At 47.8% G+C, this 15,852-nt stretch overlaps 1 protein-coding gene across 1 annotated transcript in view; it reads right to left on the bottom strand.

Moving 5' to 3' along the window:
* The window catches only part of tubgcp6 (tubulin gamma complex component 6), a 44,199-nt gene extending 29,014 nt beyond the window's left edge, over positions 1-15,185 (bottom strand). Inside the window, exons 1-10 of the mRNA XM_076272244.1 lie at positions 15,008-15,185; positions 13,641-14,454; positions 13,389-13,552; positions 12,805-13,021; positions 9,906-10,067; positions 7,723-7,844; positions 6,748-6,811; positions 5,076-5,185; positions 3,124-3,215; positions 2,053-2,192 (exon numbers count right to left, since the gene is read on the bottom strand). Coding sequence (XP_076128359.1) covers positions 2,053-2,192; positions 3,124-3,215; positions 5,076-5,185; positions 6,748-6,811; positions 7,723-7,844; positions 9,906-10,067; positions 12,805-13,021; positions 13,389-13,552; positions 13,641-14,408 — 1,839 coding nt within the window. The 5' untranslated portion in view covers positions 14,409-14,454; positions 15,008-15,185. The remainder of the gene's footprint in view (positions 1-2,052; positions 2,193-3,123; positions 3,216-5,075; positions 5,186-6,747; positions 6,812-7,722; positions 7,845-9,905; positions 10,068-12,804; positions 13,022-13,388; positions 13,553-13,640; positions 14,455-15,007) is intronic.
* Between the last annotated feature and the right edge of the window lie 667 nt (positions 15,186-15,852).

Here is a 15,852-nt window from a genome sequence, read left to right as displayed (position 1 = left end):
GCAGTGAGGAGGAGAACAAGCTAACAGATGTAGTGCTGCAGTGATAACAAGCTAACAGATGTAGCGCTGCAGTGAGGAGGAGAACAAGCTAACAAGCTAACAGATGTAGTGCTGCAGTGAGGAGGAGAACAAGCTAACAGATGTAGCGCTGCAGTGAGAACAAGCTAACAGATGTAGCGCTGCAGTGAGGAGGAGAACAAGCTAACAAGCTAACAGATGTAGTGCTGCAGTGAGGAGGAGAACAAGCTCACAGATGTAGCGCTGCAGTGAGAACAAGCTAACAGATGTAGCGCTGCAGTCAGAACAAGCTAACAGATGTAGCGCTGCAGCGAGGGGGAGAACAAGCTAACAGATGTAGCGCTGCAGTGAGGGGGAGAACAAGCTAACAGATGTAGTGTTGCAGTGAGGGGGAGAACAAGCTAACAGATGTAGTGCTGCAGTGAGGGGGAGAACAAGCTAACAGATGTAGTGTTGCAGTGAGAACAAGCTAACAGATGTAGCGCTGCAGTGAGGGGGAGAACAAGCTAACAGATGTAGTGTTGCAGTGAGGGGGAGAACAATCTAGATGTAGTGTTGCAGTGAGGGGGAGAACAAGCTAACAGATGTAGTGCTGCAGTGAGGGGGAGAACAAGCTAACAGATGTAGTGTTGCAGTGAGAACAAGCTAACAGATGTAGCGCTGCAGTGAGGGGGAGAACAAGCTAACAGATGTAGTGTTGCAGTGAGGGGGAGAACAAGCTAACAGATGTAGTGTTGCAGTGAGGGGGAGAACAAGCTAACAGATGTAGTGTTGCAGTGAGGGGGAGAACAAGCTAACAGATGTAGTGTTGCAGTGAGAACAAGCTAACAGATGTAGCGCTGCAGTGAGGGGGAGAACAAGCTAACAGATGTAGTGTTGCAGTGAGGGGGAGAACAAGCTAACAGATGTAGTGTTGCAGTGAGGGGGAGAACAAGCTAACAGATGTAGTGTTGCAGTGAGAACAAGCTAACAGATGTAGCGCTGCAGTGAGGGGGAGAACAAGCTAACAGATGTAGTGTTGCAGTGAGAACAAGCTAACAGATGTAGTGTTGCAGTGAGGGGGAGAACAAGCTAACAGATGTAGTGTTGCAGTGAGGGGGAGAACAAGCTAACAGATGTAGTGTTGCAGTGAGAACAAGCTAACAGATGTAGCGCTGCAGTGAGGGGGAGAACAAGCTAACAGATGTAGTGTTGCAGTGAGGGGGAGAACAAGCTAACAGATGTAGTGTTGCAGTGAGGGGGAGAACAAGCTAACAGATGTAGTGTTGCAGTGAGGGGGAGAACAAGCTAACAGATGTAGTGTTGCAGTGAGGGGGAGAACAAGCTAACAGATGTAGCGCTGCAGTGAGGGGGAGAACAAGCTAACAGATGTAGTGCTGCAGTGAGGGGGAGAACAAGCTAACAGATGTAGCGCTGCAGTCAGAACAAGCTAACAGATGTAGTGCTGCAGTGAGGGGGAGAACAAGCTAACAGATGTAGCGCTGCAGTCAGAACAAGCTAACAGATGTAGTGTTGCAGTGAGGGGGAGAACAAGCTAACAGATGTAGTGTTGCAGTGAGGGGGAGAACAAGCTAACAGATGTAGCGCTGCAGTGAGGGGGAGAACAAGCTAACAGATGTAGTGTTGCAGTGAGGGGGAGAACAAGCTAACAGATGTAGTGTTGCAGTGAGGGGGAGAACAAGCTAACAGATGTAGCGCTGCAGTGAGGGGGAGAACAAGCTAACAGATGTAGTGCTGCAGTGAGGGGGGAAACAAGCTAATGAGAACCTTTGGCTAATGACAACTTTTGGCGAATGACAACTTTTGGTTGTACGGAAAATTTTAATTCTAAGCGACTTCCTAACAAAATGAGCCACACATTTAATCAGTATGTGTTACTGAGCTCTAGAATAGTCAGTTGACCTCCATCAACAGATGGAGAGTTATTTGCAGCTATTTTCTCATCATGGCATTTGCACTAGAATACTGATTCCGGATGGTAGGGTAAGAGGTTGGCATCTATTGAGCCAGAAAGGAGAGACTAGCCAAGCAGACCTGAGGACAGCAGATCTTCAACAGATTGATGGTCTTCCCACAGACGTATACGTCGTTGGCGATGTGCCTCAAGAAGACTGGAACGCAGTCCTCAACGTTGTTTGAGATCAGAGTGTAGCCCTGAGTCCAGAAATGCTTGTCTGTATTGGGAAGCAGGAAGAAAAGGAGCATAACTATTACGCTTTCACAGTTAAAGCAAGATTTGCCATTCAAAATCACCCAAGTCCTTGACTTGGCTTTAAACCTTATCTGAGACAGCAGTCCTAGCTTCATCAGAAAAATCCAACGTGCAAGGTTTATTTTGGGTTTTTTTGCTCTAGTCATTCAATTTTTCAAAAATTCTACCCAGCCAAGTCTTGCTCATGCAAAATCAAACTGGTAAGAAGTGAATAGCAACTTCCACTTTTCACAGAGAGTGCAGAAGCCTGCAGTGTGTAGCACGATGCGCATGCTCACCTCTGTGGCTCAGGTAGTGTGTGTGTGTGTGTGTGTGTGTGTATGTGTGTGTGTGGCTTAGGTAGTGTGTGTGTGTGTGTGTGGCTCAGGTAGTGTGTGTGTGTGTGTGGCTCAGGTAATGTGTGTGTGTGTGTGTGGCTCAGGTAGTGTGTGTGTGTGTGGCTTAGGTAGTGTGTGTGTGTGTGTGTGTGTGTGTGGCTCAGGTAATGTGTGTGTGTGTGTGTGTGTGGCTCAGGTAGTGTGTGTGTGTGTGTGTGGCTCAGGTAGTGTGTGTGTGTGTGTGTGTGTGTGGCTCAGGTAGTGTGTGTGTGTGTGTGTGTGTGTGTGTGTGTGTGGCTCAGGTAGTGTGTGTGTGTGTGTGTGTGTGTGTGTGTGTGGCTCAGGTAGTGTGTGTGTGTGTGTGTGTGTGGCTCAGGTAGTGTGTGTGTGTGTGTGTGTGTCTCAGGCAGTGTGTGTGTGTGTGTGTGGCTCAGGTAGTGTGTGTGTGTGTGTGTGTGTGTGGCTCAGGTAGTGTGTGTGTGTGTGTGTGGCTCAGGTAGTGTGTGTGTGTGTCTCAGGTAGTGTGTGTGTGTGTGTGTGTGTGTGGCTCAGGTAATGTGTGGTGCGCATGCTCACCTCTGTGGGTCAGGTAGTCCTCGTTCACCTGGATCATGAACTCTCCGTACACATCTCTGAAAACGCCACTGTACACCCAGTCTGATACAAACCTGCAAACGCACACACACACACACACACACACACACCACAGTCAGACACAGACACACACACACACACACACACCAGTCAGACACACACACCACAGTCACACGCACACACACACACACACACACCACAGTCAGACACACACACCACAGTCAGACACACACACACACACACACCACAGTCAGACACACACACACAACAGTCAGACAAACACAGGCACACACACACACACACGCACCACACACACACCACAGTCAGACACACGCACACACACACACACACCCACACACACCACAGTCAGACTCAGACACACACACACACACACACACACCGGCCTTCAACACACCTTGGCATGCACAATATCTTATGCTTTCATATCTCTGATAACATCGTCATAGATAATGTACATCATAAATACAAGTTACTAAACAGCCCAGACCTATACTTAACTATTATCTGCAGTATAAATCAATTCTAATTTAAAATATTATCAATCCTCATGTCTGATACATACTTATGTGACTAAATTAGAAAATACATTTAATTAAATCCTTGTGACGTGTGATGTGAATTTCCAGATGATGCTCCAAAGCAATCACATGTCTACAGACAAAACTAATGTTGGTCTACAGGCTCCAAATGCTCATTAGCCCTTGTGATCCATGTGGATAGTGGGGATGCTGAGGGTTGGGGATGTTGGGGATGCTGAGGGTTGGGGATCCATGTGTAGAGTGGGGATGCTGGGGGTTGGGGATGCTGGGGATGCTGAGGGTTGGGGATGCTGTGGATGCTGGGGGTTGGGGATGCTGAGGGTTGGGGTTGCTGAGGGTTGGGGATGCTGGGGGTTGGGGATGCTGTGGATGCTGAGGGTTGGGGATGCTGTGGATGCTGGGGATGCTGAGGGTTGGGGATCCATGTGTAGAGTGGGGATGCTGAGGGTTGGGGATCCATGTGTAGAGTGGGGATGCTGAGGGTTGGGGATGCTGTGGATGCTGGGGATGCTGAGGGTTGGGGATGTTGGGGATGCTGAGGGTTTGTGATCCATGTGGAGAGTGGGGATGCTGGGGATGCTGAGGGTTGGGGATGCTGTGGATGCTGGGGATGCTGAGGGTTGGGGATGTTGGGGATGCTGAGGGTTTGTGATCCATGTGGAGAGTGGGGATGCTGGGGATGCTGAGGGTTTGTGATCCATGTGGAGAGTGGGGATGCTGGGGATGTTGGGGATGCTGAGGGTTTGTGATCCATGTGGAGAGTGGGGATGCTGGGGATGCTGAGGGTTGGGGATGTTGGGGATGCTGAGGGTTGGGGATCCATGTGGAGAGTGGGGATGCTGGGGATGTTGGGGATGCTGAGGGTTGGGGATCCATGTGGAGAGTGGGGATGCTGGGGATGCTGAGGGTTGGGGATGTTGGGGATGCTGAGGGTTGGGGATCCATGTGGAGAGTGGGGATGCTGGGGATGTTGGGGATGCTGAGGGTTTGTGATCCATGTGGAGAGTGGGGATGCTGGGGATGCTGGGGATGCTGGGGATGCTGGGGATGTTGGGGATGCTGGGGATGCTGGGGATGCTGGGGATGCTGGGGATGCTGGGGATGTTGGGGATGCTGGGGATGCTGGGGATGCTGGGGATGCTGGGGATGCTGGGGATGCTGGGGATGCTGAGGGTTGGGGATGCTGGGGATGCTGGGGATGCTGAGGGTTGGGGATGCTGGGGATGCTGGGGATGCTGAGGGTTGGGGATGTTGGGGATGCTGGGGATGCTGGGGATGCTGAGGGTTGGGGATGCTGAGGGTTTGTGATCCATGTGGAGAGTGGGGATGCTGGGGATGCTGAGGGTTGGGAGGACAGGGAGGACAGGGACTAACCGAGTGTAGGGCTCACAGCTGGTCTTCAGCAGAGACAGCAGCACGGGGTAGTTCTCATTGCTGCAGTTGCTCTGCGCCTCGTTGTACAGGTACGAGAGCAACTTGACTCCCTGCGGAGGGAAAGGAGGAGGACAGGCTTCATTACACACACATGGACGCACACACAGACACACACACACACACACACACACACACACACACACACACAAACAAACAGCCACACACACAAACAGCCACACACACACACACACACACACACAAACAAACAGCCACACAGACACACACACAAACAGCCACACACACACACACACACACACACACACACACACAAACAGCCACACAGACACACACACATCAACACACACACAGACACACAAACATCAACACACACAAACAGCCACACAGACACACACACATCAACACACACAAACAGACACCAGGGTTGTGCACAATTCGAATTGCAATTCTGCTTCCTGTTTGCTACCTCAATTGAAATGCAAGTGAAATTCAAGAATTGAATTGGAATTTAAGAGCCAGTTTCAATTCAATTTTTTATGTGTTGGCTAACTTAAGCGAATATGTGAAAACGAAATGCTTTTGTTACGTCTAATGCACAATCTAAATATGGCAGAGGCGATGCACCCACGGAAATCACCACTCCTGACTATTTCAGCGATGTGTGGAACATTTTTGGATTTCCATCGGAAAACGGAAAAATAACAATTAGCCTAACAGTGTCGTAATCTTCAGAATATGTAGCAGCGAGCAGCGTGAGTGCACATCCGATAATGCTACACCCTGACAAGCTAGGTAGGTAAACAGTCCGAGGACGAGGAGCCGCGCAGCTAAAGCAGGCAAGAATTAGGTTTTTGCCTCCCTCCTCTAGGCTATGTCCGGTGCTTTTGTCACTTCTCTGATAGGCATAATGGTTCATGGACTTTTCCCCAATCAGGAAATACTTGCTAATTTGGCGTCATCAAACATAGAGGCATTCAATAAATTGGTAGTGGTATGGGCGTTCATTCAGTGTGTGTGCGCGTCTGTGCAAAAGAAATTGAAACCACTCAAGTTGCAGATATCGTTGGTAGACTGAGCTTTTGTTCAATATAACAAGTCAACCACGCGTTTATAGTGGCATTGGCAATGCATAAGCCCGTTTATACAGTGTATAGAGATGCATCGTAAATATTAATAATAGGCAAAATTTGAGCATTAAATATTCAAATATAATTTGATTATTAAAAATAATAATGAATGAAATTCAAATTGGGTTATGGAAGAAGATTGACAGCCCTAACACACACACACACACACAGACACACAAACAGCCAAACACACACACACACAGACACACACACATACAGACACACACAAACACCAAAAAACAGAAATGCACACAGGCACACTACATGCCCCCACAAACACATCCTCATCCATACAAACACACACACACACATCCTCATCCAAACAAACACATACACATCCTCATCCACACAAACACACACACATATCCTCATCCTCACAAACACAAATCCTCATCCACACACACACACACACAAATCACATTAAGAATTCACATAGTGCAACAGAGCTACTCCGCATCTGTGTGTGCATCTTCATGACCTCACAAAGGGATAATTAGAATAGAACACAGTGCGTCTTCTGTTCTCACCACAGGGAAGGCTGGCTGGCCCCCACTGGACTCTCCATCCACACAGCACAGCTCTGACAGGTACCTGCGATAGCACACCAGTGCAGCAGTCAGTCACAGTCAAGCAGGCACTCAATGCTCCCCTCTCCAGGGCAGCATGTCTACATTCATCACACTATAGTCTACCACACAAGTGTGTGTGATAAATAGACCCCCCCCCCCCATCCACAACATCCCTCCCTCCCTCACCCCACACCCTCACACACACCATCCCTCCCTCACCCCACACCCTCACACACACCATCCCTCCCTCCCTCACCCCACACCCTATCACACACACCATCCCTCCCTTACCCCACACCCTATCACACACACCATCCCTCCCTTACCCCACACCCTATCACACACACCATCCCTCCCTCACCCTCACACACACCATCCCTCCCTTACCCCACACCCTCACACACACCATCCCTCCCTCCCTCACCCCACACCCTATCACACACACCATCCCTCACCCCACACCCTCACACACACCATCCCTCCCTCACCCCACACCCTCACACACACCATCCCTCCCTTCCTCACCCCACACCCTATCACACACACCATCCCTCACCCCACACCCTCACACACACCATCCCTCCCTCACCCCACACCCCATCACACACACCATCCCTCCCTCCCTCACCCCACATCCTCACACACACCATCCCTCCCTTACCCCACACCCTCACACACACCATCCCTCCCTCCCTCACCCCACACCCTATCACACACACCATCCCTCACCCCACACCCTCACACACACCATCCCTCCCTCACCCCACACCCTATCACACACACCATCCCTCCCTCACCCCACACCCTATCACACACACCATCCCTCACCCCACACCCTCACACACACCATCCCTCACCCCACACCCTCACACACACCATCCCTCCCTCCCTCACCCCACACCCTATCACACACACCATCCCTCCCTCCCTCACCTTAGCTGGCATCCGAGCTTGCGGAAGAGGAAGCTGATAGTGAGCAGGCTGAGTGTGGGGGGGGTGCTCAGGACACAGGCTCTGTAATAGTGGAGGTATCGCCTCAGACCCCCCGTGAAGGCCTAGTCCAGAAACAGACCCATAAACATATCCATTAGTATGATCTCAGCAACGAGGGACAGCATGAGTAGAGGACCAGATCCTGACCAAATAGCTTGCTAAGCAGCACAGTTTTACTGGACAAACAACAGGACATACATTTGATGCAAACATTTTGTGTAAGCAGAATTAGTCAGGATTGAGTATCATTGCGTCACTCATAACATATTGGTCGAAATGACAGCCCTCTAGATAATGAAGTTGCAAATCCAAATCCCAGTCCGACAGAGGAGATTTAACAGGAGTTGCATCCATACAAGATTATGGTGCATGTTGGCCAGGAAGGACGAAGTACAATATTAATCTTTCTCAGATTTAAAAAGAGGAGATTGCATGCTTGCCTGACCCAAATGCTACATTTCATGCAGCATGTTGACAACATGAACAGAGTGCAGAATGCAGCAGATGTGTAGCCTGCTTCACATGTTTCTCACCTCTAATGTAAGCTCCACCTAAGCTAGTGACATCTCTTCTAGAGCTCCACCTACGCTAGTGAAATCTCTTCTAGAGCTCCACCTACCTACGCTAGTGACATCTCTTCTAGAGCTCCACCTACCTACGCTAGTGACATCTCTTCTAGAGCTCCACCTACCTACGCTAGTGACATCTCTTCTAGAGCTACACCTATGCTAGTGACATCTCTTCTAGAGCTACACCTACGCTAGTGACATCTCCTCTAGAGCTACACCTACGCTAGTGACGTCTCCTCTAGAGCATAATCAGTATGGGGCTAGTGAGATCTCCTCTAGAGCATAATCAGTATGGGGCTAGTGAGTTCTCTAGAGTATAATCAGTATGGGGCTAGTGACATCTCTTCTAGAGCTCCACATACGCTAGTGACATCTCCTCTAGAGCATAATCAGTATGGGGCTAGTGAGATCTCCTCTAGAGCATAATCCGTATGGGGCTAGTGACATCTCCTCTAGAGCATAATCCGTATGGGGCTAGTGAGATCTCCTCTAGAGCATAATCCATATGGGGCTAGTGACATCTCCTCTAGAGCATAATCCGTATGGGGCTAGTGAGATCTCCTCTAGAGCATAATCCGTATGGGGCTAGTGACATCTCCTCTAGAGCATAATCAGTATGGGGCTAGTGACATCTCCTCTAGAGCATAATCAGTATGGGGCTAGTGAGATCTCCTCTAGAGCATAATCAGTAGGGCTAGTGAGATCTCTAGAGCATAATCAGTATGGGGCTAGTGAGATCTATAAGTATAAGTATAAGTATATATACTCTTTTGATCCCGTGAGGGAAATTTGGTCTCTGCATTTATCCCAATCCGTGAATTAGTGAAACACACGCAACACGCAGGTTAGGTGCCTTGCTCAAAGGCACTTCAGCCGTGCCTACTGGTCGGGGTTCGAACCAGCAACCCTCCGGTTACAGGTGCGAAGTGCTAACCAGTAGGCCACGGCTGCCCGTAAAATCTCCTCTAGAGCATAATCAGTTTGGGGCTAGTGAGATCTCTAGAGCATAATCAGTATGGGGCTAGTGGGATCAGCAACAGAGTGCTACTAGTGACATCAATTAATTTCATTGGGCTGTCACCATTCACCCGAAAACTACATGAACTCAACTAAATGATTTTTTCTAAATCATTGCAAATTAGTTAAATATTAAACTCTATGTTGACTGTGCTGGTCAAACAGCCAATTATGGTGGAAAGCCACTGCCGTTCTGCAATCGCGAGAATATGATTCTTTGAAGACATCGAAACAGTTTTCTGCTGTTCTTAAAATCTGGCTTCAAAGATAGAGTTAGATTCAAGTTTATTTAATCTATTTAGATTGAAATGACAGTGCTTAATCCAGCCCTTATTGCACAAAACAATTAAATCACAGTCAAAAATAACACAGGATCACATACATTGCCAGGATGTACTAAACTGCGTATTGTACTGTGTTATTGCAAGCATAAAAGACAGGGAACAGTGCTTGTGCAAGCTGCAGGGGGCCTCAGTCTATCGCTACGCAATAACCCTGACAAAGGCGTGTGTGTGTGGTGACATTTAGCAGTGCTACCTGGAAGACAAGGCCGCGCTTGTGGGTGCTCTGAAGGGAGAAGTGGCTGAGGCGCAGGTAGTGTGTGCCGTAGAGTGCCAGCTCCCCCAACAGCCGTGACACACTCTCCAGAGACGCCCCCGACAGACACACTCCGGGGCGCACGTCAAACTGCACACAGTCCTGGATAACGGAACAACCAAGCACAACAACACATATGCTGACAGATGGATGTGGTCTGACAGTAAAATAAACTGGTAACAAGGAAAAGCTTGAATCATGTCTGTGCATTTGGTTTTGTTTGACTGTGGATAATCCTAGCCAGGCGCGTTAGTTCAAGATTTCACGCACTGGTATCCAAAAACAACCCACACTCCATTTGTTTTCACACAAATGTGTTTGTAAAAATGTATTTAATTGTGCTTACATAACTGAATTAGTTGAGCATCATGAATGCTAAGGCCACTGATACAATGTTCAGGGACACAAAGCATAAAGCAAAGTTGAGTGTTATATGACTCAACACACCACAAAATATTAGTGATGGGCAAATGAAGCTAGCAATAGGGATGTGACGCTCGAAGCTGACGTTTCGAAACAGTGTCGAGCTTCCGAAACGCAAGTGTTTCGAACAGTGTTTCGAAGTGTGGTTCAAAACGCCCATGTCACGTGACCATGGCTTAGTGAGGCTTCGTGGTGTTTTTAATTTGGTTTGGACAGGTGGCACACTTGCCGCGCGAGCCAATTACCCGAGTAAACACCTGTTTGATCTAAATTACAAAGTCCCAGAATGCTTAAAAGTCATTCAAACACATCTTATCTTTGTGGGTTTTTTGTGAGGAGAGAAATTTTGAGAGATATAGCGACATAGAGATATAGCGATTTATAGTGCATTCTTGTGATTGATAGGTTAGTGATATAGATTAATTGACAGGCTAGAGACAGACAGTGAGCGATAGTTTAGATAGATATAGTCTAGTGACGTTAATATTTAGATAGTAGCAGAAGTAAAAAAATATATGACTGATGCCTTTATTTCAAGAACAGCTGACCCTTTGAAATACTGGTAGGAGAGGAGAGTGGTTTATCCAAACCTAACTGTGATGGCAAAAAAATATTTGTGCATGCCAGCAACAAGTGTGCCTTGTGAAATATTTTTTTCCAAGGCTGGGGAGGTTTATTCAAAAACAAGAAACATATTAAATGCCAAGACGGCAGAACAACTGTTATTCCTAAATAAAAATGTATGTTGACATACAAAAAATGTGTTGTTTTTTTTCCCATGTTGTACCTGATTAGTCTAACCTGCTTCACATGTATCCTTTATTTCCCTACAACATGTTCCCAAAAAAACCCTGGGCCATAAGCATAGCCTACATTTTAAAACCATTGTAGCATTTTCCTCTCCAGCATATTCCAAAGGATAATGTAGCCTACTATGAAACTGAAATAACAAAACATCTAACTGGCAGATATAAAAATGTTCTTATCATTGAAGGCATATACTAGTCTGAAATTTCTAAGCACCAGCAGGGAGTCGAACATCGGCCGCTCCGGCCGAATGCAAGTGTGTTAACCACTGAACCACGTAGCTGTGGACGAAATCTTGCGTTCCATGTTGGCTATTTATATTCTTCGTCTGAAGCACTAGATGTCACCATGGAGTTACGCGTGTCGGATTGTTTCGAAACCTCGACACATTCCGGCGCAATTGCTTCGAACGTTTCGTTGTTTCACAAAGCCTCGTTCTGCCCATCCCTAGCTAGCAACACTAATGTGAAGCTAGCGACACTAATGAAAAAATCCAATATGGCTGCCACATGTATTTTTTTAACATAAAAGTCCTTACCCAAACCAGTATATGTAACCAAAAATAATAGGGGAGTTCGACTTGCGGCAGATCTGTGCAGATCTGACTTGATGTGATGCATGCTGGGTTGAACACAATGCATACTGGGATGGACGCAATGCATACTGGTTAGAAATTCTGTCCGACTTCTGTCAGCCAGGGAGGGACTTACCACCGTGACACCATGTCACATGGCCTTAAAATATCGCGGGAGTCTTAGCCTGCAGACAGATCTTGCAGTTGCCTTCCACGAGCTGCACGAGCTGAAACACGCCCTCATGATGTCAGTTCAAAGACGTGATAGGGCCATTTGGGAGGAATGTCCTCATGACGATTATGACTAGAGGCTCATGCTGCTTCCTTATGTTGGAATATGCGAAAATAAACAGAAATCGAAGGGATACCTTCTTATACCTGATTTCTGCAACAATGGTAGGCTAGCCTACTGAAAACGTTTGGATATTCTGTTATTTTCTGCTGTTGGCTAAATAGATAGACACACATATAGGGAAAACACTTGATATTGAATTTATGTGCTACAATGCAGGCCTGTTAACTGTATGACAACAGTGGTTTATTTAAACTACATCATAAGAATTTATTTCGTCAGTCATCATGCTCATTTTAATGAGTAAGAATGAAAGTTCTGCTGTGTTTATTGCAAACAACATTCCGCGATATCTCCCGCGATGTCTCCCGCGAGTCACGTCAGGCAGACTGTAGCCTTTCTGTCCGGGATGAGCTGCCCTCTGTTGTAGCTCCTCCCGGCTAGCCTCTGAAGATCACGTTTACGTAGAAAGCCAGACGAAAGTCAGACTCAGGCAAGACGAACAAGCCTATTGGTTTGCTAAGGACTTATATGTTGAAAAATGTATGTGTGGCGGCCATCTTTTTGCTTTTCAGCTAGTGTCGCTAGGTTCACACTGCTGTGGTTCAGTGGTTCACCAAAGCTTCATTTGCCCATCACTACAAAATATCTAGTAAATATGAATGCAGTTGGGCATTTAGCATCCCATCTCTATCTCTCTCACATCAACAGACGCACGCAGATGGACCTCAGGTGCGAGTTACCTTATTGAGGGGCAACGTGGTGGAGGCCACTCCGATCAGCACGTTGAGGACATCCTTCACCAGCTGCGTCTGAGAGTCCTCAGGCAGTGGCAGCAGAGGGGAGGGGGTCAGGGTGGAGCTCACCAGCCTCATCTCCCCCTCCCACAGCCGGTAGAGCTGGTCGAAGGCCACCCTGCCCCCCTCGGTCAGGTATGGCGCCACCTTCTGGCCGGGAGGACTAAAAGCAGATAGGAGTGTGTGATTACTGTAACTTCTTTTCTACCCACAAATTCAGGAGGAATCAGGCTACTGAGAGAGATAAAACATAAAACTAAGTCAAATGACTAGCATTATGTATTATGACTAGCTGATCAAATGACTAGCATTATGTATTATGTATTCAAAATAAATGCAGCATGGTGAGAAATATCGGTCTATTATTCATTGCAATGCCTCCACACAACATTGCCTGATCAAATCCAAACTACCATTTCTACTTTTCAGTTGGCTATTCTTGCATTTCTTTCACTTCACACTAAAGCAGGAGAATCTCATTATGGAAGGCCAATCCCATGTCTCAATTTAGCAGCGCTGTCTAATCTTACCAGCCTATACGCTCCCAGCAGCGGCGCCTCCCAGGCTCAAAGCAGCGCAAGGCCTCCCACATGTCCACCTCCGGGCTGGTGCTGGGCTCCGACTGGGAGTCTGGCGTCAGGTTAGAAGCTGACTGGAAGCCCTCGTCCTCAGACTGGTCCAACCATGGAGGAACCTAAGGAGGGAAGAAGCGATAGATGGCTGGGTTTATTGAGGCATTTCTCTCAAAAAGGCCTGCAGGCCAGTGGAGGGCAGTCCCCTACCCTGATAGCCAGGCCGGTCACATCTGCGTTGCTGGGCACAGGAGGCAGGTCCAGCTTGACGTCCAGGTCTGAGGTGCGGGAGTGCTGCAGGGCTCCAAACAGCGACAGCCTGGTGTCTCTCTCAAAGCGCTCCTCCACCTCTGAGCTCTGCCGTAAGGCCAGAAGTCCGGTCCCCGGTGGGGCGTCCATCAGTGCCACCGAGCTGCAGAGACCCCCTAGATTGCTCCACTCCTCCCCGCAGACCAGTGCCCAGGCCCTGGCCTCCAGCCTCTGGAGCTCCTCGCTCTGGTAGCCGCCCAGAGGAGTCCTGCGCAGCACTGGCCGCTCACGCCGCATGTAGTCCCTGCTGAAGGAAGTGGGCGGCGGGGGCACTGAGCCAGCCAGCTGCACCAGGAGCTCCAGCATGGAGTCCAACTCAGCCAAGCCAGAGGCAGGACCGTCCTGTAGCCTCCCAAGCAGCTCCTCCAGTCGCTCGGCATCCTCCGGGCAACCAGTCACCCGTAGGTCAAAGGAAATCATGAGCATTTTGTTCCTGGGAGGAGTGGAGGCCAGAGGGCTGGGAGGTTTGGGTGAGCTCTCCTGGAAAAGTCTGGACAGCAGAGCGCCATAGGCCCGCCTGCGAAGAGCGCGCCGCACCCCCTCCCGAGAAATACCGCCCAGGGCACGTCGTTTCCATGACACTCCGGTCAAGCTGCTGTCACACAGCGCCCCGAGCAGGTCCGTGATGCTGCTACTGCAGCTGTTGTCGATGTGTTGGCAGCTTGACATTGTAGTGAGAGTCAGGCTACGAGTATCAATGCAACTGCACAGAAAACTGTGGAAAAACACACATGTAGGTTAGCATTACTTGCGCTCTGTTAAACTCTAATATTTTCCTTTTATGGGACTCCTCAATACATGCTTTAGAAAGGCAAATGTCAATCTTATTGTCACGACAACAAGTCATTAACGTTAGCTCAAATGTGCCTCAACACGAACATATAAGAAGAAAAAAGCATATTATATAACCATTCTGAGTGGGCACTTCATTTTTGTACAAACACATTAAGCTAGTTCGCTAACCGGGGTAGTTTCAAACAGAATGTTGACATTAGCTGGCTGGTTAGCTAGGTTCATTTAACGGTATACTCCGAGTTTAATCTGACAAAACATAACCGGTTGTCTTAGCATCTAGCTCAACAACAGACGCCAATATGAAAATGTCCAGCACTAACTATTATGGCTAATAAGTACATACATGCTAGCTGATATTCAGGGATGCTCTGACAGTCAACTGTCATATGCACGTACAGGCTAACTTGCTACCTCTGCCGTGTTCAATGTTTTAGCTAACAGTCGCCAAAAGCTAACGTTTTCTATGGTTTTACCTGGCTAGGGGACCAGTATTCTTGCAGTTTCTCGGTCTATCACGTGTAGATGCATCTTAATCTAAAACGTAACTATGTGGCACTATATAAATATTTCCGATAACGTTAGTTGCAGTGATAGAACCAATAGCTTTTTATCCATGTATGATCCCCAAGTGCCTCCTTGACTCACTTAACTGCTGCCCACCACTCACTGAATTCAATAAACCCGCCTATTTGCACAAGTTATTGGCCAGAACGTACGATCCACTAGTTTCATTGGTCAGGTGGATGTGCCTACTTGCGTGACAACTTCCGGCAACAAAGCCCGCGCTGTTGTAGGACCGGTCAGGACCTATTGTACGCTATTTTAAATAGGAATTCTTCCAAATTTCTCATGAAACCTACATTAAACATTACTAGTCATTCTGTTAAAGTAGCCTATCGCGGTTATTCATCTCAATCCATTAACCCATGGGTGACATCGTTGAGGTGCAATGCTCATGATCCAAAATCAATGAATTGGGAACGATACAAATGTAGCCTAAACATATAGCCTACTTAGCCTATTTATAAGTATTTCTGTTGAAGTATGACATCCATATCCAAAGCAGTAGGTCAATTCTCAAATTTGTTAGCTAGGCCTCCATTTATTAACTTGACATTACAAGTTTACATATTAGACTCACAACCCTTAGAAACTCTACTAGCCTATTTCAGGTGTCAAAACTGAAAACCACAACTGCTGTTTTGGAGTGCAATGTAGGCCTACTCCAGATACAAGTTTTGTCCCATAACTGCAGTTATTTGTGGGAACAGCCTATTTGCAATATTTTATATTTGTGTTGAACGTGTGATTAAAGGCA

This window comes from Alosa pseudoharengus, unplaced genomic scaffold (genome assembly GCF_046254945.1).
Source record: "Alosa pseudoharengus isolate Yale_2024_CS ecotype anadromous, Long Island Sound unplaced genomic scaffold, YU_APseudo_1.1 YU_APseudo_1.1_scf_10, whole genome shotgun sequence".
NCBI lineage: Eukaryota > Metazoa > Chordata > Actinopteri > Clupeiformes > Clupeidae > Alosa > Alosa pseudoharengus.
The sequence above is the reverse complement of the archived record's forward strand: the minus strand, read 5'-3'. Positions and strand labels throughout refer to the sequence as shown.